The sequence below is a fragment of the Pleurodeles waltl genome, chromosome 6, assembly GCF_031143425.1.
Source record: "Pleurodeles waltl isolate 20211129_DDA chromosome 6, aPleWal1.hap1.20221129, whole genome shotgun sequence".
Lineage (NCBI taxonomy): Eukaryota > Metazoa > Chordata > Amphibia > Caudata > Salamandridae > Pleurodeles > Pleurodeles waltl.
The window spans coordinates 1,710,121,411-1,710,145,258 of record NC_090445.1 but is presented as its reverse complement, the minus strand read 5'-3'; the positions used below and the strand labels follow the sequence as shown (position 1 = coordinate 1,710,145,258).

Sequence of the window (23,848 nt, the reverse complement as noted above, 5' to 3'; positions counted from 1 at the left end):
TATGGACCACTGTAAAGCGCACGTGATACCTAGCAGCAGCTGCTGGACCGGTCAGTAGACTGGTCAGGGGTCAACAGGTCATCATGGTCTCAACCAATGCTCTTTCCAGTTAAGTGGCCATTGGTTCTCCAGTGCTTCTAGTGTTTCACGAACGATTTGGAACAATTTGAAACCCAAAAGTTACAAAGAAAGTTAGTTGAAAATAGATCACTATCTGCAATAATTAGGAACAAGTTAGGATGACTGCATGCTAATACATAGCCAGACCTACTGAACAGTGAAAAGGCCCCACTTGGAACCTATAAACACCAATAGCATGCAACAACACTAAGAAAGTGTTTCCACAATGTACAGAATATGCCAAATTTTCAATCAGGAAAACCAAAGTAAACTGCACAATGAACATGCGTGTGACCCTCATGCTTTTCAGACCTGTCTATTGGTCCCTTCCCAAACACGAAACCTACACTCTGTTGAGACTCCTCCCGTTCCACTCTTCTTCCCTCCCGCTTCCAACCATAAAAGAGCCAATTGAGGACTCCTTTCTCAGCCAGGTTACCTCTGTGATCACCTGAGGTGCAGAAGGGTGGGAAGGTGGGACTTCCTGTGTGGGATCTTCCTCCCCACCACCATTCGCTTCCTCCTCAGGAGGGAGTGTGTACTCCAGGTCCTCCACCACCACTGACGGTTCCTCAGTCGTGACTAAGGCTAGGTCCTTGGCGAGGGGGGCGCACGTTGGGAAGCAGAAGGCGATAGCCCAAGCAGAAGCAGAACATTTCAACAATCACCATGGAGAAGAGAAAGGAGCACAATGGTGGAAAGAAAAGAGTTTGGAAACAAAAAAAACAAGCGTTAGTGAGTTATCCCAACTTCACTCCCCATCGGCGTGGGGGAGGAAGGCGGCAGCTCAGGCCTGCTTAGCGCCATGTCAGATCATCGTTATACACCATGGGGCGGGGATAACGGATCGGTCATGGAAGGACCTGGTTGGGACTATCTGTAATCCCTTTGGGGGCACATTCATGGCAAGAAGAAGGGCAAAATAAGTAAATGCTGAATAACTAACTAAACCTTGGGCTGTTCCCATTTCCCCATGATGCAAGTATCCTATTTCTAAGCTCACGTCCACTTTGAGGCTTCATTTAAATAATTTGAGGCAGTACCGGTATTTCAGATATAGGTCAACCAGCTCCCCAAGAAAATTACATACAAGGTGGGGAAGACAGTCTTTGTGTCTCACTGGCCCCATTAAATTCCAATCCCCAGAATGCCTTAGACCTTAGGTTCCCAGCCAGGCCACATCACAACCTAGCCACTAGACCACATAGCACAACAGCCATCATGACACATAATAACTCAGCACTATGGTACCTTTCAGCTTAGCCGCACAACCAGATATCAATATATCCACTGAACAACAGCTCAACACAGCCACCAGGCCACATCTCACTATAGCCACTACGTCACATCTCACCGTAGCCACTAGGTCACATCTCATTGTAGCCACTACGTCACATTTCACCGTAGCCACTAGGTCACATCTCATTGTAGCCACTACATCACATCTCACCGTAGCCACTAGGTCACATCTCATTGTAGCCACTAGGCCACATCTCACTATAGCCACAAGGTTACATCTCACTGGAGCCATCAGGCCACATCTCACTTCAACTACTATGCCACCTCTCACTGTAGCCACTGGGCCACATCTCACTGCAGCCACTAGGCCACAACATAGCTCAGCTACGAGATTACATCTAAGCAGAGCCACAACTTCCCAGCTTAACTTGGCCAGTAAACTACATCTTAAACTATGCATCTGCATCATGTCTCAAAACAGTCACTATATCGCTTCTCAGTGTATCCTTTACATCAGGGTGGTCACTTAACCACATCTATAATCATATGATATGCTAGATCACACTGTAAGGACTAGACATGATCTTAATTCACTAAGCTACATCTTAACATAGACACCAAGTCACCTTACGAGATCGACCAGCCACTACATCACAGGCACTAATACTCATCTCAGCACAACCCCCTGACCACAGCTCAAGCTAGCTCCTAGAACATGGATCTACTCAGCAACAGCTCAGACTAAGCACTTGACATGCGCTGACAAGCGTACAGTGTGTCATTGAAAAGCCGGGGTGTCCTGACTCCAACTTTCCCACACAACATAGCGGCAGATTTTGGGTCCCTGGTAGAAATAGCCTCATCCTTGCACTGAATGGAAAATGAAGAGTGATGAGAAGGCCACAGAACCCACCTTGGATCCCCTGTTCTTTCTTTTCAGTTTAAAAAATGTTGATCAATGCTATTGAATAGTGCTTCAAAAACCCAGGTAAGTTTCACCACATTTCTCACCCTAGGACTTTAAACAGAGGTCTGAATCTAACAAAAGATCCATGAATTAGGAATGACTTCTTGATAAACCTGCAAACTGGAGTTCATGGAAGATCTTGTGAGTAGAATTGTAGCTAAAGGTCTTGAAGGGGAATATCCAAGCAGAAAACCATGGTCATAGGACCAATCACAAAGCGCTCAAAGACCTATCATCATGGAAAAAGACCTGGCCAAGGTTTTGTTTGATTCCAGATCTACTTATTTTGCCTGACCAAGCATGAATGTGCCAAAAGAGAGAGGCAGGGTTTGATGGATGCAAGCAAGGGCACTGGGCAGCATTGAGGTGGCAGGAAAGTCAGAGAGAGAGAGAGAGACACACATGAGCAGACTGAGAGTCTCCTGCGGTTTGGCACCAGGACACACCTCTCGTCTGCCATGGTGTGCGTATGACAGATCATGAGCAGGGAGCATGGACCCACTGGCAAGATCTGCATACGGTACGTTTTGCTCTACCTGCTGGTAACCGTTTGCTTGCTTCCTCTGCTTGCTGGTGGCCTGGGCTTTGCTGGGCTGGGTTTTGCCCAGGGAATTTTTGACAGGGCTCTGGCGCTTGGCCGGTGTCCTGGCCGTAGAGGCGGCCTTGGGGCTGGCCGCCTTGCCATTTTTGGTCTTGCCGTTGCTCTTGCTGGCAGCGGGTGCAGGCTTAGGCTTCGGCTTCGCGGGTTCCTTGCGGGCCTTGGCCGCATTTGCCTTGGATTTCTGGTGGGCGGATGGAGGATGGCGGGATGGTGACAGAAGGTGGCGCAGCAGCACAAATACAGACCAGACAAAAAATCAAGGCGAGAAAAACAAGAAACAGGAGCATGAATACAGAGGACAATGGATGAACGCAACAGAAGAAGAGACGGAGCACAGCAGAAGGCCAGACTGGAGTCTACATTAATGCTTCTCCTCTGGTTATCCAAGATTAACCCCAAAAGAAGATCCCTACAGACCCTGTCTGCCCTTTACCCAACAGCCAGTCTTAAAGTCCATGGTTCCGGCCGGATGAACCACTGCAGCTAATGGTAGCCACACACTGGCCAAAGCCAACAATGATTTGTTCAAAAGGAAGGGCAAACCATGAGCAAAACAGCCAGGAGATTCCATGAAGTCCCACATGTCTGGTCTCTATGACTAGAGGGTCTGACCCATTCAAGGCTAGAGGTCTGGTTCCTGGAAAGATTGAAACATTCAGAATTTCCTAGCAGGAATTCTACCCAGGAAAGCATCTGACCTGTTGGGGTGTGCCAGTCTAAAATTATATCAACACAACAGGGATAAAAGCTCTTGTGAACGGAATAGATTGAGTTTGCGCTTATATAACTATATGAAAATTGGATACACCTAGCTACTATTCTCTACAGTAATTCTTAAGGTCTTATTTGGAGAAGGTCTTGAGTAGGGATGTTCCCACCCAGGATTTCTCCTGGATAGATTCTAGATAAGAGGGTGTCCATTGTAGGGTCAAGGACGCAAGATCCACATTTGATTTTAGGATAGCCACATAAGATGCATGTGCAAGGACTGAAGCTAAAGGCAAAGAATAAACATAGTTAGAGTTTATCCTGCGAATCTGGCATCCTTATGGACCACGCTGGACACTCTTGTTCTACAAAATGTATGTATCTTGTCCAGGGTATCTAGACATCAGGACATTTGTGGACTCCACTAAGATAGCGAGGTGCAGTGCAGAGAAATGTGTGAGTGTTGATCAGTAGCATCAGTGGCTTTAAAAAGGTTTTTAAATTGTGCTTCTAAGACGCAGATTTCTCGCGCATGAAGGGGGCAGAACACTTAGTTGTTCTTTCAGGCTCATTCCTCTTGATCACTTCATGGATCAGTGGAATTTCTTTCTAGGAGATTTCAATACTGAGACTGGTGTCCTGGGCATCTCCCTACATGAGTCCCAAGAAGGACAGGAGAATTCTGGATTATGGGGGTCATTATGACCCCAGGCTGGCGGTGCTTACCGCCACATTATGACATTGGCGGGTTGGCTAAAGCCAACCTGCCAATGTATCACTCCGACAGCCACGGCAGTAACCGCCGCCGGGCTGGAGATATCCATCTCGAGCCTGGTGGCCACCATTGTTCTGCCTGTGGGATTATGACCCCGCCTACTGCCATGGTTTTCGTGGCGTTTGTAACGCCATGAAAACCATGGCGGTAGGCCATATCAGTGACAGGGAATTCCCTCCCCTTCACTGATAGGGGTTTCCCCCCTACCTCTCCAGTTACACTCCCCACCCCTCCCTACATCTCCAGTTGACCCCCACCCCTCACTCATTCACACCCCCTACACACACACACACACATACACACGTGCGCATACACACACTCATTCACACACACATACACGCATGCATACATCCAATCACACACACATCCGCACACACTACCAAACATACACGCAGACATGCATTCACATTTCACAACATAGACTCACTCACATGTCCGTACATGCACACACGCATTCAACACTCAACACACACCCACATTCACGCACACACATACATTCACACACCCCCATACACACAACACCCCCGACTTACCTGGATCCAGGGGGTCTTCCGGCAGGAGAAGGGACAGGATGGGGCGCTGCTACCGCCAGCAAAACACTGCCAGGCCGTATTATTATTCATAATACAACTGCCGGCGATCTACTGCCGTGGCGCTGCTGATGGTAACAGCGCCACCTTACCGCCATCTGCTGGCATAGCCACAGCCGGATTTCCGCTATTCTTGTGGCGGAAATCCAGCTGTAGTCATAATATGGCAGATGGCTGGTAGCTGCGGCGACGGTCTTTTGGCGGCTGTTGCTGCGGTGGTAGGTGGTTTTTACCTCCAAAATTATAATGAAGGCCTATGTGTCTTGGGATTCAAAGGAATTTCATCCTTGAAGTGTATGGAGCACCACAGACTCACATCTTGAGAATTTCAAGAGGGTTTCAAATGGGGAAACTGTGAAGGTTTAGCAGCAAATCCACAAATCTCAGGATAATTAGACAGCATTTCCACAATCGCAAGACGTTTGAAGTTCGACTTCACCCCAACAAATCCCAGAAATTTTGAAGACCACACCACAAATCCCCGGGTATCTAGACACCAGAGTCACAAACTATTGTGGGTTGTCTCCATGGACTGCTGGGAGTTTTGCATGGTGCTCTCTGGGACATTCCAAGAGAATGTTCCTGGAACAGTCAGGTCTAATGGGGCAATAGAGGCTCATTTAATAGGATGCTCTGTGAGTGACAGTAACGCCACTGCCCTGCCTCAGATGCCCTCAGACACTAATGTAGACCCCAGTTTTATGGCCTCCGGGTGTCAGAAGCTCCATCTCTGGATCCTGTTGAGAGGTGACAAGAAGCAATGACAACATTAACAGTGAACAGCATGAAATGAGATGAGATACATGGACCTAGGAGACACAAAACTTGGACGGACAGATGCGCAGGGGCCGATGGCCCGGTGCCTCCCTCGTTGAGGGGTTACCTGCTCGGTCACAGCTCTCTCTGCTGCTTCAGGCCCTAGTGTTGGTGGAGCCACTGTCCCGTCGTCGGTATGGTCATAATAGTACGGGTATTCGTAATACTCTGACTCCTCTTCCGTGTACTGAGCCTGGCAGCAGAAGCGTGGAGGGCAGAAGAGAAGCAGGGGTTCGAGGAGAGAAATACACAGGCAAAGACAGTTACTCTAGCACATTAAGAGATTGTACATGAGGTGTTAGAAGGACAAGAAGGCCAGAGGGGTCTGCTCCAGCCCTAAGCAGCATGGGCCTTTCTTTCTACCTGACTCAGGAACCCCAGGTGGTCTGCTCTAGCGTCAACAAGACACCCCAGGCTGATCTAGGGAAGTCACTCTACCTCCAGTCTGACACATCTCACCTCCTTGACACAAGACATATGGCAGGCATTTGCCCCAGGAGGATGTGTGCCAACTTCCAAAGAACCAGAGCACACCTGGTTGACTGCTCTTGGCTCTGTCTCCCTAGCAGAGCAGGTGGCATCCCTACAATCCACACCACAAGGTGCTAGTCTGGCTTGCAGATGTCCTCCCCATTACAAGATCTCAAGGTCCCTTTCTCCTCTCCACTGACAGGTTTGGCCTAAACTAACCCTCAAGGGTCCTTCAGCTTGGGTGAACATCCTGCTGGAACCAACTTCAGCACCTAGGGCCCAATTCACAAAGGTAAGTTTAGACCAAAAGTCTAAGTTTAGACCTGAAGTCTAATTAAAACCAAAAGTCTAACTTTACTACTAGTAAAGTTAGACCCTTGCTCTAAACTTGGACTTCAGGTCTAAACTTAGACTTTTGGCCCAAGTTTACTTTTGTGAACCGGGCCCTTAGACTGTCCATTTACCTATCTGGGTCCCTTATCTAGGCTTCATCCATTTCCACTCTTCTCTCTGTACCCCTACTCCCACTTTCTTCTGGGTGTCTCCCTCACGCTTCTATTGCTCTCCCTAGAACCCCCTTCCACGCGCCTCCCTGTGCCCTCACCATGCACTCCCTTCCCTGGGAGCCTTTCCACTTCCTGTCTCCTTTCTGCTCCTCATCCCCCATGCACCCCTGCGGCACCTACCACTGACTTCGGTCACCCCTGAGCATTCTGCAGCTGCCTGAGCTTTCTACAGGAACCCACCAGGCAATAAAAATCTAGATTCCAGGATCCCAAGGTGGCATCAGAGTCAGACCCATGTGGCCTTTTGTGCCTCAGGTGAGATCCTAGGAAATCTCACCCAATCTCTTAGTGACATCTATAAAGAAGAACAGGGGCAGAAAGGGGAGGGGTGGATGCAAGCGGAGGAAACAGGGTATCTATGACGTGCTATGTGGCACAGGTTAGTTCTGATATGTGCTGCGTGTCAAGGGCTAGTTCTGAGCTTAGTACCACATAATGCCTTCGAGAACCTTCAAACCTCCCTCCTCTTGGTCCTTCTTGGATGCCTGTCTCGGCGCACCAGGTGGAAGACCTGGTTCTCTTTCGGGACAGCATGTGCACGTGAAGCCACAACCTCACCCCCAACAGGCAACATGAGGAGAGGAACTTCAGGACCTAACAGTCATGTTTACCTAATTTGTGTCACAATGTCCCAGACACAGTTACAGGTCTCCCCGTTACAGCTTGCATTGAGCACAGCCAGGGTTCTAGATCCACGTAATGTGTCACTACCACTGGTGGAAATCACCACAGTCAGGGTTCTAAATCTACATGATCTGTCACTGTCACATGGAAATCACCACACTCAGGGTTCTAGACCTTTTCAATGTCTCACTATAACTGGTGGTAATCACCAGTCAAGGTTCTAGATCTATGTGATGTGTCACTATCACTGGTGGAAATCACCACAGTTAGGGCTGTAAATCTATGTGACCTGTAACTATCACAGGTGGAAATCACCACAGTCCGGGTTCTAGATCTACCTGATATGTATATTACTAGTGAAAATCACCACAATCAGTGTTCTAGATCTATGTGATGCGTCACTATCTCTGGTGGAAATCACCACAGTTAGGGTTCTAAATCTAGCCAGGATTCTAAATCTACATGATCTGTCACTATCACTGGTGGAAATCACCACAGTCAGGGTTCTAGATCTATGTGATGTCTCGCTATCACTGGTGGAAATAACCACAGTGTTCTAGACCTATGTGATGCGTCACTATCACTGGTGGAAATCACCACAGTTATGGTTGTAAATCTGTGTGACCTGTAACTATCACAGGTGGAAATCACTACAGTCAGGGTTCTAGATCTATGTGATGTGTCACTATCACTGGTGGAAATCACCACAGCCAGGGTTCTAGATCTATGTGATGCGTCACTATCTCTGGTGGAAATCACCACAGTTAGGTTTCTAAATCTAGCCAGGATTCTAAATCTACGTGATCTGTCACTATCACTGGTGGAAATCACCACAGTCAGGGTTCTAGATCTATGTGATGTCTCGCTATCACTGGTGGAAATAACCACAGTGTTCTAGACCTATGTGATGCGTCACTATCACTGGTGGAAATCACCACAGTTATGGTTGTAAATCTGTGTGACCTGTAACTATCACAGGTGGAAATCACTACAGTCAGGGTTCTAGATCTATGTGATGTGTCACTATCACTGGTGGAAATCACCACAGCCAGGGTTCTAGATCTATGTGATGCGTCACTATCTCTGGTGGAAATCACCACAGTTAGGGTTCTAAATCTAGCCAGGATTCTAAATCTACGTGATCTGTCACTATCACTGGTGGAAATCACCACAGTCAGGGTTCTAGATCTATGTGATGTCTCGCTATCACTGGTGGAAATAACCACAGTGTTCTAGACCTATGTGATGCGTCACTATCACTGGGCGAAATCTCCACAGTCAGGGTTCTAGATCTGCATGTTCTGTCACTATCACCAGTGGAAATCACCTTAGTCAGGTTTCAAGATCCGACTATTTGAGATGGGTCTATTGCTGTGTTCAGTCACGACATTGAGGATTGCAGGTCTAGCTGTGGACCGGGAGGAGGTGATGTGTGGCCTTTACTCACAAGAGCAAAGTGTGAGAATTAGATCTGACCCCATGTCTCTTTCATTAGCCACAATAACCACTGTCAGAGTTCTCGGTTGGTGTAGGTGAATTGTCTCTGCTACCAACAACTATCGTCAGGGCTTTAGATCAGCATATGGGGCAGAGGGAGGTGTTCACAGCTCACAATAGCACAGTGTCGAGGGTCTAGATGTATGATCATGTCAGTCGCCTCCATTGCTGTCTGCAGTCGAGGCACTACATTGGTCTTCGAGTAAAATCTTGTGAGTGAGTACAGACATGATATTAGACCTCGCTCTCTGTAAAGAACCACCATTATTGCTAGCAACGGTCGTGATGCTAGATAAAGATTTATATAAGACTGCTAGCAGAGAGTATCGTCAGCGTTCTAGGTGGGTCTACATGCAGGGGAGGTGGAGATCATTACTCACAAGAGCCCTCATCAGGGTCTGGATCTGTGGCATCAAACATCGCTGCTCTCAAGCACCCCAGTCGAAGCTCTTGGTCTGTCATATAGCATGCTTCTGTTATTCCTGTCTTACAACATGGACCAGGTTCTAGGTTTGTCAACATCACAGAAATGTTTACTGCTCTCCATACCACAGCCAGACTCCCATTCTGTTTATAAAGTGAAACACCTTCCCCGGCGTTCACAACTCACGAGTGAGCAGTACTGTGAATCTGAGGTGTTACTTCAGTCTCTAGAGCTTCTAATATCATTTCTCACAGTGAACAGTGACAAGTATATGGCGTGTATGGAGGCAGTGTTCCCAGTGAGCCTTGCGACTGTGTTGAATTAGCACAGACCTCGCAGTTACACCTCCTGAGCAATGTCAGCAATTGGCAGTGGGTTTATTACACTTGGGGGGCCCAGAGCAGCAGTGCACTGGTTATTAATTCCTCACTGGGGTTTTAGAGATGCAGTGAGCTAGTAACACTTACCCCAATGAGGTTTTAAATGAACATACAAGTTGGATAGTGGCCTAGTCTCAGTCTCTGTCTGTTCTACATTTCCAGGGGACTAGTTAGGCTGTCACCGTAGAGCTCTTTAAATGCAGTGGTGTAGCCACACAGCCTCGGCGAGCCCTAGACTGTCAATGCTCTAGAGTGCAGTGTTCTAGTTACACTGCCACAAAAGATGAGTCTAGATAAGTTGTGCTCTAGTTACACTTCCCAGATGGTTCCAGATTTGTTGTGCTCTAAGCACGGTACCCAAGTGAAGTCTAAATGTGCAGGGCTCTGGTCCCACTGTCCGTGAGGTTCAACATTACAAGAGCCCTAGTTACATTCTCCGGTTATTTATAGACTATGCCTCAGACAGGTCCAAGGCACTCAATAGTGGTTCTGGATTAGGAGTGCTACAACCACACTGCCCCAGTGAGATTCTAGCTGCACAGTGCATCAGATATATTGGCTAAGCTTGTTTATAGATGTGCAGCTCTATACATGTAATTTTTCATGTGGGTTCTAGACTCACAATTCTCCATTTACCCTGCCCTGGCTAGGATGGTTCTAGACATCCAGTGGTCAGATTACTATGCCCTGGTTAGGTTCTATGTCCCTAGAGTACGTCTGGCAGCAGGTGTGACCTGAGTCTTGAGTCTCTGGGGAGGGTTAGACGCATCGGTGGTGCAGGATCATAGTTGGGCAGTGACGGGTTCTAGGTGTAGAGAGATCACGCGTGTCTGTACTCACGTCTTCCCTGCGGTTAGGGTCCTGGGCCTGCATCGTGTTGGGGAGTGGGGTGTCGCAGTCTGGACTGTACTGTTCGCAGTAATCATAGGCCGCTTGTGCGTTGGAGGAGAAGAGCAGCTGCTGGATATCTCCCTGCGAGGAAAGAGGACACAGAAAGTGAGCAAAGAACCCTGAGCGCCTGCGACTGGCGCGACATCACAGTACAACACGAGCAGCGTCAGGCTGGGTCAAGGCAAATTTCAAAATTAATAACTTTGTGCAATTAATTAACATAATAAAGACACAGGTGCAAAGTTTATTCTACATTACACACAAGGAAGTTCTTAAATTGACATGAGTGGGCCTAGTAGAGTTGCAAATGCCAATTTCAAGTATTGTGTGATATGCAAGTCAAAAGACCATTTTATCTATTTCTCTGCATGAGCGCTTCAATATATGACCTTCAGAATGTCATTAATTTTACGAAATTCACTTAACATTAGGGGCCTGATTGCACGATATTCACTGCAGTGTTTATTTTTATCTGCTCCTGATGCTCCTGAAGAAAGGAAAGCTCAGCTATGTACAAGTGAAGGCGGTTTCCTTTGGCTGAACAGAGGTGTTGTTTATAGTTTGAATGTGCTTTTGTTTTCTGTTGTAGAATATAATTCAGGGTTGATTCACTAGATGAAAAGCAAAAGCCAATTTATCATGTGATATGTTGTCTGTTTTACAATTAGATAGCTCAGAGTGTCTTGTGTTAAATCATATTGAAAGTACAATTTTTCTGTCTGAAAACATAAACAAATGCCCCATTTGGAATGCGAGTGAAGGTTGCTTCAAGTTTCCCTTAAAGAGCAGACTCCGTGTTGGTCTGTTTATTGATCTATACTTGGGATATTTTACTGTGTTCTTTTCTCCTGCTCAATTTACCAATACTTAGGAGAAAATGCAATGATGGTTTACAAATATTTGCCTTTTAATGTTTTGAATTGAATTGACTAACTATATACATTTTGCCTTTTGTAATTATGCTTACATTTTAAATAACCCTTCATAGTTTATACTTTGAATGTTGTCACATGCAGATTTCCTGTGTGGATTTTCCTATGGAGATTCTCTGGGTTTACATGAAATTTTGGATTTGTCATAACATTACACAGCACCTCTGATAGTATAACACTGCACCTCTGATAAACCCACACTGCATATCTTATCTACATCACCACAATGCATGCAAAGAACATCATATTTTACCCCGATAAAGATAAGACCACAGCACACGGCACATAGAGAGTAAAAAGGTACAGAAGTACATTAAGGTAATACACATATGATAATGAATAGTGTAGTCCTCTTCTTAGTGTTCCAGAGAAATATTTAATTGGCTCAAGAGTTGTGTACCAGTATGTACAGCCAAACAAGCACAGCCAACACGTGTTTGTCACAAAGTGACTTTTTCAAGGCAACACGATAAATTAAAAATCAATCTCCCTAACCCTGGTAGCCACATGGGGTAGAATGTCATGAGTGGCTCCAGCTGGGTGGACACGCCACAAGACCAATGCACAGCTGCCCAGGACTACCTTGTAGCAGACACTCGCTGTCACGTTGGCTTCTTTCAGACCGGGCTTGGTCACTCGGCCGGACGCGCAGACTACTGAGATGTGTGCAGAATTAAGGAAGGGAAAACAGTACAGCCCTTGGCGTGTACGGATGACAAGGTGGTGAGCCACATGATCACCCTCTGATTTGTGAATTCCTATTTATAGTAATTGGCACAACTATGGAAGACCCATCATTTACGGACTACATGCAGGTTACCGTAGAGTTAAATAAACCATTGCCACTTGAGTCAAGGACCATTTCCCTTTCTACAATCCCAGGAATCTTTGATTAATGATGGTGAACATCAAGGAGGAACTAATTCAGATGTGTTCTGCAACTGTACGGTAGCACGCGCCCAAACAATTGCTCATTAGCTGTCTCTTACATACATGCCAACATTTTAGAAGGGGAAAGTGGGAGAGTTAAAAAAATAATTGGGAGAATGTATTTCCATCATTAACTTCTATTACAGGAGAGTCTTCCTCTTCCTTTTTTATTTATTTTTTTATTTTTTATTCAATTGCCTTCCTCTTCTTGTGTCTGGTCCTCCCCTAAAGTGCAGCTTATTAACAACTCTTGTGATTGGCTGACTTGTAGCCTTCCACTGCTCAGGTTGAAACTGCATTTGTTTTCTTGCTCTCTCCCCTTTGCTCCATGTGTTACTGACCCAGCATCATATATCCACGTTTGCTGATGCATGCATGAATACCTCATCATACATGAAAGCACACGTCATCAAGCATTGCACAGGCATATGGAATGATATGGCTGCCAGCAGTATCATTACATGTATACATACATGTTTGTATTCACATCCTTGCACCTATTTTCTTTTTCCTGATGCAGCACAGCATCAACAAAAGTCATTTGCAAAACCAGTAGGTCAAAAAGGCATGCCATGTTCCATTTGCCAATGCTTGTTTATTTTATAGTTCTTATAACACAAAGTTACACATAAGTCTGTAATCCCTGTATAAACACCATTCTATTTTTTCTTATTACCATCCACTTGTGGCACTCTGAAAAACAGAAAGTTTCTACTTAATCAGCACAGAGCTGGGGTAAGGGTGTTTGATGTTAAATTTAAAGAGGAGCGAACCAGAGGGTGCATCCTCAGTACAAAGCTGATCAAATGTCCTTTCTGCAAAGAGCCCTGGGTATTTAGATGTCTCTTGGCTTCCTCTACATCCCTGACAATTGCCCAGAAATGTTAATATAAGTATATGCTTAAAAAGTATGGCGGTTTTTGAACATGGCAGCCAGCGCGAGCCTGCTGGTGCTCAGATCCACCAGCCATAGACTCCCTCAATAGCGCCTATGACTCCTCCTAAAAGCGGAGCAGGGACTGCTTGTTCAGTACTATGGACCCACACCTGGAATCAGAGGAAATAACAGAAATACTGTCAGAAGTGACTGGTGCGGCCCTCTCCTTAGAGTGAGATGCTCAACACACTCAGCGCACACTAATGAAAAGAACACCCGTACACAGCACACGCCGACAGCCAGCGGACAAGGGCGCAATCTCAGGACTGTCGTCTTTCTCAGAAAATGCACCAGCCAATGGCTTATGTTCACTTATTCCAAAAGAGGCAACAGCTGGTACGGGAACAAGAATTAGCGTAAAATCCCAATATTTTTTTTTTTTAAATAGCATGTCTTCCTCCCTTTGCTTCAACAATGATTAAGAAACAACTTAGGTTGGTCATAAAAACGTCTAACTCGATTTCTTCACACGTTTGTAGTTTTAAGTTCATATTGAAAGGCCTGGACTCCCCCTCTGTTCCCAGTTTCAGAAGGCATCGAGCTAGCAAACGCTGCCCAGGCCCTCCAATGTCCTAACACCCTCGAGTCTTCGCAAGCTAAGGAGGCACGTGGCCTAGGCAGGCGCGGTGACGTACCCGCGCAGGTGACGTCACGTCGCGCATCACGCGCTCCTCCGCTGCGTGCACGTGCTCGAAGAAGGTTCAGCGCCCAGAGGCCGCAGGCAGGGTCAGGGGCTGTTGTCACCATTCCAGGAGGCAGACACCGCAGTTTGTTGTTGGTTTAAGAGCCTGCAAAGGCCCGGACCTGGGACCAGCGAAGACTTTAAACAAGATCCCTCTAGTCCCTTGTAACTTGATATTGGGGTGAGGGTTTTCCATTGGACAGAGCTGGCAGGCTGCCTCAGCACTGCACGTGTCTATTGTCCTTTATGTGTACAGTCACCTTGCCTCTCACTTGTAACCTTGCACCAGCGCCGTTGTCAGACTGAGTCTGTATTTGGAGCAACCTTATGCTATTTGTACATAGATATTTGCACATACTTCCGCCATAATGCATGCAGTCATCGTTTCTACAGGTTGTTTTCATTCTCATCTCAGTCATGTTGACTAATGCTTCGCGGTTACCATTAAATATTATAGGTTTTCATATATATTGAACTACTGAAAGGACTTTTTGTTTCTTGCACTAAACACTGTCCAGTTCTTGAGATTCACTGGGTCACCCCATTAGATTGTAATGGACCCACCAACCATGGGTGCCAATCTCTTTCTGGTAGGAGGGCCTGCATAAATGCTAATAGATCCAATTCAGGTGAGAGACTCTAGATTTTTTAATAAAAAAACGTTACTTTAGTTGCCCCCTGCCTGAGATTGCCTCTGCTTCAATAGAGGTCAGTGGTGAAAACAGATTCCCCAAGGTTTATTTCTTATAAATCTCCCATTTCCCTTTCCAAAAGTGTTGGCATGTATGCTCTAGCCTGGGCTACGAAGCCCCCTCCCTGCCGGCTACTGACAGAGGGTCCCTTGGGATCTTGGTCCCTGTCACAGAGCTCCATGCATTGCTCCCTCCAACTATGGGGGCCAATCTCCCTGGGCCCCACCAGAACTTATGAAAGGAACTTCACTTCTGAAAGAACAACACTGGTGAATCGGGCAGTGCCTCATGCAGCACACCACCGTGTGCAAGTGAGGCACTTGAAAGTGCACCAAACCTCCGCCCTGGTACAGGGGCGCTTGCACGGATGGTTTCTTGTCGCCTTTGTCCTTCAGACATATTTGGCTGCTGCTCCTATGAAGAACGACTACAGGAGGTTTGGGCGTGGCTAGTGCTTCAAGTCCACAAGGCTCTTTCTGTGGTGGGCAGAAAGGTTTTCAGCAGGCAGAGTTGTTTTAGAGGAGTCTCAGTGCCTGGCCATTGGCACTGGAATTCACACTGACACAACTCCCTTACTGGCCTTAACGGGGGTTCTCTTTAAATAAGACAGTATACCAAATGTGTAGCATAGTGCCGGAGTCTGCAGAACACATCTTTTTTTAATGTGCAGACACTGGTCACCAAGTTATGACATTTATTTGAAGCTTTAAGTATGATGCTGTTATAAACACCTGCGTAGGTCCGAATATTTTTATTGTGCGAAATGTAAATGCAATTCAGTGCATGCATTTGTCGGTCATTCAGTGCATGCATTTGTCGGTCATTCAGTGCATGCATTTGTCGGTCATTTTTGTGAATGCATCAAGATCATTGCATACTTAAGGTGAAGAGCATTGGGCAGGGTGGACAGTGAGCGTTCAGGGGCTGCAGGTTGTGGACAGAGAGCGTAGGGAGGGCCGTGTATAAAGTGTGTGCACAGAGGGCAGGGACAGAGATTTGGAATTAAATTAAAGACAAGTTCTGGCTGAAAATAGATCAAATTGGAGCAGCAGATACAAGATCTGCAGATATTTTCCCCTCAGGAGGGGTCTTGATAATGGGCTTCCTGTTTAGGAAGGTAGTGATAAATCCTTCTTTATGGAGTTGTGCATTTGTTTGCATTTGATTGGTGGTTTTTCTGCAGCACTGGGCCATCCCCTTCCAGCCACATCATGTGTAGGTTTAGATTACCCTGCTCCTGATGGAGGTTGGTTGCATTCTGGCATTTGTCGGGGTGGCGCCCAGCCTTAGAAATCCAAGTTCTATCCTGACAGACTGAGGAGAGGTGAGGAGAAGAATGCTTTTGGTGTTATTGTGAAAAGGAGATTGTATAACTGTATTTTATAGCCTTTTAAGGTGTTTGTAAGCTTCTTATTATGATTTTTTTGTATTGCCTATATTGGCATCTTACCAAACTAATTATTTGACTGAGAGGTGGCAAATGTAAACATTCACACTTAGCTACAACACTACCTGAGAACACTGCAATCTCACCTCAAAAACTCACAGGAGGGCAAAAAACTCAGGCTCTCATTATGACATTGGCAGTAATAACCGCCTACCGCCACCGTGACGGCCACCAAAAGACCGTCGCCGCTGCGACTACCAGCCGTCAGCCGGATTATGACCACAGCTGGATTTCCACCAGAAAGATGGCGGAAATCCGGCTCTAGTCATGCCGGCGTACGGCGGTAAGTGCTGGCAGCGCCACGCTAGTAAACCGCCACAGACCGTACATGACCCATGATACGGCCTGGCGGTGTTCTGCTGGCAGGTGCTGCTGCTGGCAGCAGCGCCCAGTCCCGTCTCCTGCCGGAGGACCCCCTGACAATAGGTAAGTCAGGTGCTCCGACAGGGGAGAGGGGGTGTTGTGTGTGGGTGTGTGCGTGTATGCGGGTGTGTGATGCGTGTTGTCTGTGTGTGCGTGTATGGATGTGTATGCATGTGTGCATGTATGAATGTCAGTGTGTATGGATGTGTGTGTGAATGGATGTATGCATGTGTGGATGTATGTGGGTATGAGTGTGTGTACGTTGGTGAGTGAAGGTGCGCGTATGTCGTGGGAGTGTCTGGAGAGGGAGGGGGTCGGGGGGAAACCTGGGGAGGTGGAGGGGGTGGGGGGAAAGACCCCCATTAGTGACAGGGAAGGAATTCCATGGCACTGAGGGCGCCTACCTCCATGGTTTTCGTGCCGGTAAGGATGCCACGAAAACCATGGCAGTAGGGGGGTCATAATCCTGCAGGCGGACTATTGACGGCCGACTGGCTGAGGACTGAAGTCTCCAGCCCGGCGGTAAGGACGGAGCGGTACATTGGCGGTTTAGCTTGAGCCAAACCACCAATGTCATACTATGGGGAAAAGTATCACCAGCCTGTTGGCAGTACTTTTCTCCATTTTACCACCGTCCGCCGGGGTCATAATGACCCCCTCAGTGTTTTATACAACCCAGATAGTTCCTATTCCTAGATATTTCTAAAACGTAGGACACCTCCCACTGTCACCAGTTCTCCCATGCTGGGGTTCCTACTGGTTTTCTTTCTGTTCATTGGTGCCCTCTGGGCTGCACCTGTCAGCAATAAATTACATTTTAACAGTTTTTTTAATATCTTGGAATTTTTAACTTTCCCCATCATAATCCAGGGCTGGAGTTAGAATAATAAATGATAAATGCACCTCCCCAGTGTCCATAAAAGCCTCTGCTGCCTTTATGGTGCAATTAAAGGAGAAAAGGAGAAAAGCGTGTCTGCTCTCATGGTCCAGGTGCACGCATGGCCTATGCCACCTGAATGCAAACCGGGTGGACAAACTACACACATTATCGATATATAGTCACAGCCAGAGTGGCAAAGACATCCCAAAGAATGGCTTTTGTCAAAATCTGTTTTAGGGGCATTAAAGAATATTAGCTCCAAGACTCACTTTAGCCTCTCTGGTTCCTACTCCCCCTGGCTCCACAGACATCTGCCCTGGGGTGGAACACAGGTCCCTGCAGCCCCTGTCGCCTACAGGAGGGCCCCAATCTTTCAATGGGGCCCTGTTCAGCCCAAAGCCAATTAATGGCTGTGAGATATGGGGGACAAGGATAGAGGCTATTGCATAAATGCCAACCCTCCTGGTTCAGGTGAGAGACCACAATTTCAAGGTTAGTCTTCCTTCCTGATGCCTACATGCAAAAGCCCTATTCCTCAGTGGGCTTCTGTTGGCAGGGACTGGTCTTGTGTGACTCGGAATATGCACTGCCAGAAACCTGCTCCTGCAAGGCAGTGCACAACATTTTGGTCATACTCTGTCTGCCTTCCATAGCGCTATATCCATGCTCATGACAGGTAAGGGAAAAAACCCATATATTTGCGTTTTTGATATTCAACCTTGCAGCAGCACACAAGCAAGTCCCATCCGTGACAATAGCTCTGATTCAGGCATCAGTAGAAGTCAATGGAAGAAATTCTTTCTCCCGATTATATTTTTTTAATCTCCCTCTTTTCTCTTCTAAAATGTTGGCATGTTTGCTCTTGTATGTCTTTGAGGTGACCAGCCTAAGTGTCATTTTAGTGACGCCTCTCTACATTTTGCTGTAGGTGCACAAGTATTTTATTACCCCCCCTTTATTTATCTTAGTTTTTTTAATGATATAAATTCCACTGAATTTCGCATGCTCCATATTTCCCTGCTGGCTCGTGCCACTGCAACCTTCAGCCAACAGCACTAAGCATGCTGGGACTTGTAAAAGTACGAGCCTAAAAGTTTCAGCAAGCTTAGTGTAATGGTGCAGAAAAGCTCTTCAGACCAATGTGAGTCCTCCAGTATTTATTTAGTAACACGGTAAGTACAAACGCGAATCCCTCGCCAGCCTCCGACACTTCTGCTCCGTGCAACTCCAACTCCAACTGTCCCACCTAGAATGTAGAATTCTGAACATGCGTTGCATGCCGATAATTCCACTACACAACACATCCCCATCCTTTACAAACAGAGTACAAGAGAAAGAAAGGAATATTCCGAACAAGATACAAACAAAATGAAAATTGAGCAAAAGCACATTTTAGAAAGCACTTTGTGTGAAACAACAGCAATGTGTAGATAAATATAACATGTGCATACCTAAAAACAAAACATTGTTCACGAACTGCAACTAAATACACACTAGATTACACATCACCTATTGTTTGTATAATAAAGGGTAAACACACCAGACACTACACAACATAATCAGGTAAATACCCTGGGGGTCTACGGGTCCTCAAACCTGTTCTCTTTGCTTGAACATTCCTTGCATTCACTCCCATACTCAGATCAACCTCTGTCGCTTGTCCACGTTCAGATTGCAACTGAACACTCTCCTGTCCACCACTCCTTCTATTATCTAATAGGTCCTCATCACTCATGAGTAAAAAACTACTATTCCCACCTAGGCCCAACTCTACAAAGTCCACCTTTCTTTCGCCCTCTCTATCGCCTCTGCGATACAAAGCCACTCTCCTCTTGTTTAAGCGTTCCCCATTTTTCGACACAACATGAAATTCACGTACATCTGCAACTACATGCGGTCCCCGGAATTTCGCACCACCACATCCAATTCTTATTTTCACCAGGTCTCCCCTCATAATAACCTTTCCCCACACCGACTGAGAAGTTCCAACACTCTTGTTGACTAACCCTCCTTCCTCTAACACCGACTACATCCATGGTGGCTTAACTTTTGTGCGTGTTTTCCTACCTCTCATTTTCTCAAATGGTATTTTCCCCATTACGCTGTGTGCAGTAGTGCTATAAGCCCACACTAGATCATTCACCATGGTACGTACATTTTTGCCACCCCTTACTGCCATATGAATGACTCCATTTACCATCAGATTACACCTTTCCACCATGCCATTAGCTTGTGGATTGTACAATGCAGTACGGGAATGGTGAATCCCTCACTGTTTAAGAAATTCTTCCATTTCATGAGACATTAACTGTGTTCCATTGTCCGTGATTAGTTTTACTGGGCAACCTTCCTCATGAAATATTTCCTGCATAATTCTAATAGTTGCCTTGGTGGCGATCTCTTTCAGAAATTTCACAGTCAACCACTTGGAATGAACATCAATCATTAGCAAAGCATATCTCAAATCCCATGGAACACCGTTTAAAGGTCAGATGAAATCCATGCATAAAGTATGCCACACTATACCAGGATCAGGTATATATCCCAATACACTCTGTTTGCCCACTTTCAATCTCTTTTCACTCTCCACACAATCAACACATCTCTCCACCCAAGTATTAACATCATTTTCAACCCACGGCCCCAGAAATTTTCCTTCAATCTTATTTTGTAAAGTTTGCCCTAAATTACCCTCATGAGCCAATTTTAATAGCTTTTATCTCACACCCTCCGGAGGGACAAATCTTTCACCCCTCACCACAATGTCCTTCATTACAAGAGACAACTCCTCCAGAACCTTCACATATGGTCAAACATGAACATTCAATACACTTTCTCTCCTCTCGTCATCCAAAATCAATTTGACAATGCCCTTCATCACCTCAGCTTTCCCCATTACTTCACACCACTCCTTGCGCGATTTTACCCCTTGAGTACATTCCAGAACATCTTCAACACTCGTCACTGCTCCCTCATCTTCACACTCTTGCACACATTGTTTATCTACATCCTGCCAATTCAAAGGTAAACAAGACAAGCAATCTGCCTGAATATTACGCCATCCAGGGATGTAATCAATGATAAACTGATGTTCTTGTAACCTTGCGGCCAATCTAGCCAGAAGGGGTGACACCTTGTAAGCACCCCCTGGTGACAGTACCCTCAACAATGGTTTATGATCGGTACGAAGTGTTATCATACGCCCCCAAATATAAGTTCTGAAATATTCGATACCCCACGAGGCAGCCAATGTCTTTCTCGATGACAGAGTAATTCCGCTCTGATTTAGACAATGAACGTAAGGCAAACGTTACCGTCACTTCTCCATTATCCGAATTTTGTGAAAGTATAGCTCCTAACCCAATTGCACTTGCATCCACCGTTACAATGGTTTTCACTTCAACATTGAATGGTACTAACACTTTGGTTTCACACATTTCTTTTTCTATATTCTCAAAAACAGTCTCTTGTTTATTTTCCCATTTAAACTTTTGCCCTTTGCGTAAAAGTTTTCTTATGCTTTCAGTCTCATCAGCAAAATTCTTTATGAATTTGGAGTAGTACTCGATGAGTCTCAAAAATGACCTTAGTTGCTGTTTGTCCTGAAGGGATGGAACTTTCTCAATGGCCTCCAACAGATTCCTCTTAGTTTTCACTCCTTGTTCTGAAAGGGTATAACCCAAATACTCAATTTCATTAACTACAAATCTACACTTCCCCTTCTCCAATGTAAGACCTGCTCTTTTAACTCTTTCCAATGCACACCTCAGAACTTGGTTGTGTCTTTCCAAAGTGTCCCCGAAAATTAAGATGTCATCCTGAAAATAAATCACATTATCAACCCCTTCAAACACATCACTCATCATCCTTTGAAACACACCTGCAGCAGAGGCCAACCCAAACGGCATCCTAGTGAATTGAAAACTCCATCCATTGTGATAAATGCCGTCAATTCTTTAGATTCCTCATGTAACCTAGAATTAATTCATTAATGTTCAGCAAAGGGTAATTGTCTACCACTATATTTTGATTGGGTGACCCGAGGTCAACACAAAACCTTAAAGAACCATCGGATTTGCTTGTGATAACTACTGGAGAAATCCAGCTCAAGGTCTCAATTTGTTCTATAATACCCTTCTGTACCATATCGGAAATCAGTTTCTTTACTTCTTTCCTTGCCTTAATAGGAACTTTCCTCAACTTATGTTGCACTGGGATGGCATTCTTCTTAACCACAATCTTGTGAGAATAGCCTTTAAGTTCTCCTAACTTGTCAGTGAAAACTTCTTTGTTCTCCTCTAAGATGTCATCTAGGGTGCTGTCTTGTAGCATCATAACCCTGTTATCTGCCCTGGGATCCAACCTGATGTGCAGATCATATTACTGGTGCCAGCCCAAAATTGGCAGACCATTAGTGGCCACATAAACCTTCCCCTCAATTTGTCTCTCACCAAACTTTATCTTAGCCAACATGAAACCAATAATATCTATTTTTTCACCCTGACACCCACCAGGATTAAAATCTTTTGGCAAAAGACGTACTTTAGGCCATTCTCTGACAAACATGTTTTGAGGCACAATTGTATATAACGAACCAGAGTCGATTATCAGTTGGACACTCCTCCCACGCACCATGAAATTTGCTGTTGGCCTGGGCGGTCTAGGTACATTGCTCTTCCCCAGACCCATGTTCTCTAAAGACAGGACTCTACTTCTGCTTCCTCACCTACCTCAAAACTATCTTCATAGATGACACCTACTCTAGACTTTCTGTTGGTCTTGCCCATGCGTGCTAAATGCCCCTTTTTGCTGCATTTCAAGCATTCTTTACCCAAAGCAAAACATGATTTAGAGTCTGTATTGTGAAACTTGCTCCCACACCTTGTACACATTTTACTACAGGTTTTGTTTACATTACTATTAACATTCTTATTACTATTTTTGGATGTATGCACACCTCTTGTGCCTGCTAAAATGTCATTGCTTTGTTTCATAATACAATTCATATTTTTGTCAGAACTGTCAGTAAACACTCTCTCCTTCTTTTCTATCTCCCTCATACAGTACTCAGATTGTTCAACAATTATTGCTATTTCAATAGCATCCCTCAAAGATGGATTCTTAGCTGCCCATAATCTCTCCTGCATTTTTTTGCTGCGACACTGTACTATTATTTGATCACGTATCAACTCCTCTGTCATCACACCAAATTGACACTTAGTGGACAACTCTCTCAACCTTGTCACAAATTCGTCGAGGCTCTCTTCTGATCTTTGTGGCTGAGTAAAAAATGTATGTCTCACTGTGACAATATTGACTTCTATTGAAAATATTTTTTCCAGTCTCGTCCTCGCCTCCTGTACACATCCCCTTCCGGTTGACCATCCTGCTCCAGAATAGGAGGTAAGCACTTAAATATGCGCTGACCCTCCTGGCCCAGCGTGCTTAAAAGAATATCTTTCTTCCTTGGTGGTCTCAAATCCTGACCTTCCGGTTCCACCAAATAATTTACAAAAATGTCAATCCATTCATCCCAAGGAATAGGTGGATTCTCTGGATGAGGCAAGAAACGGGGAGGGGGGTGGCACTATACTTGGCGCACTGGTTGCCATGGGTAAATTACTGTAATAAACAGTCTCCAAAAATGAACTGTGCACCAAATATAGTGAGCGCAATGAATTGTTGTTTGGTAGATAATATTTCTTTTTTTTTTTTTTTTTTTTTAAACCAAGTAGTCTTGACATAACATTTGTGAGGGTTTCCTGTATCCTAGGTGAGTATTGTGTCATTAAACGACTATATTCAAAGAAAACAACACAGAGTCCGTATTCTCTAATCCCCAGATGGCTGTCACGCCACTTGTTGTATTTTCCGCAGGCAGTGGGGGTTGTTTTGACTTGTATCGATGCAGACTAGTGCACACAAAGTGCTGTCCGTTGCACACGCATGCGCAATAACTGTAAAAGGAAACCAGCGCGAGCTAGTAACAAGCCTGGATGAAAATCGTCGGACTTCCCCCGAGAAGAAAATGATCCAAAAAACAGATCACCTGGAACGGCTGATAATCCTTCAGTAGGAATCGTGGGCTCTTCTCTCCGGCGTCCTTGTACTTCCGTAACGTAAAGGCAGAGGTAGGCGCTCGTCGCCAGTGTAATGGTGCAGAAAAACTCTTCAGACCAACTCCAGTATTTATTTAGTAACACACTAAGTACAAACGCAACCTCCGGCACTTCTGCTCTGTTCAACTCCAACTGTCCCACCTAGAATGTAGAATTCTCAACATGCGCCGCATGCCAAGAATTCCACTACACAACAC

At 45.6% G+C, this 23,848-nt stretch overlaps 1 protein-coding gene across 7 annotated transcripts in view; it reads right to left on the bottom strand.

The window, feature by feature from the left end:
* Positions 1-23,848, bottom strand: part of COL11A2 (collagen type XI alpha 2 chain) — a 285,676-nt gene that overhangs the window by 187,330 nt on the left and 74,498 nt on the right. For 2 of the 7 annotated variants that reach the window (XM_069241900.1, XM_069241901.1), the window contains exons 5-6: positions 10,619-10,750; positions 2,863-3,108 (exon numbers count right to left, since the gene is read on the bottom strand). In XM_069241900.1, the coding sequence (XP_069098001.1) occupies positions 2,863-3,108; positions 10,619-10,750 (378 nt within the window). Of the gene's footprint in view, positions 1-559; positions 716-2,862; positions 3,109-5,883; positions 6,010-10,618; positions 10,751-23,848 lie in introns of all 7 variants that reach the window. The other 5 variants (XM_069241904.1, XM_069241899.1, XM_069241897.1 and 2 more) reach the window with 5 other exon arrangements.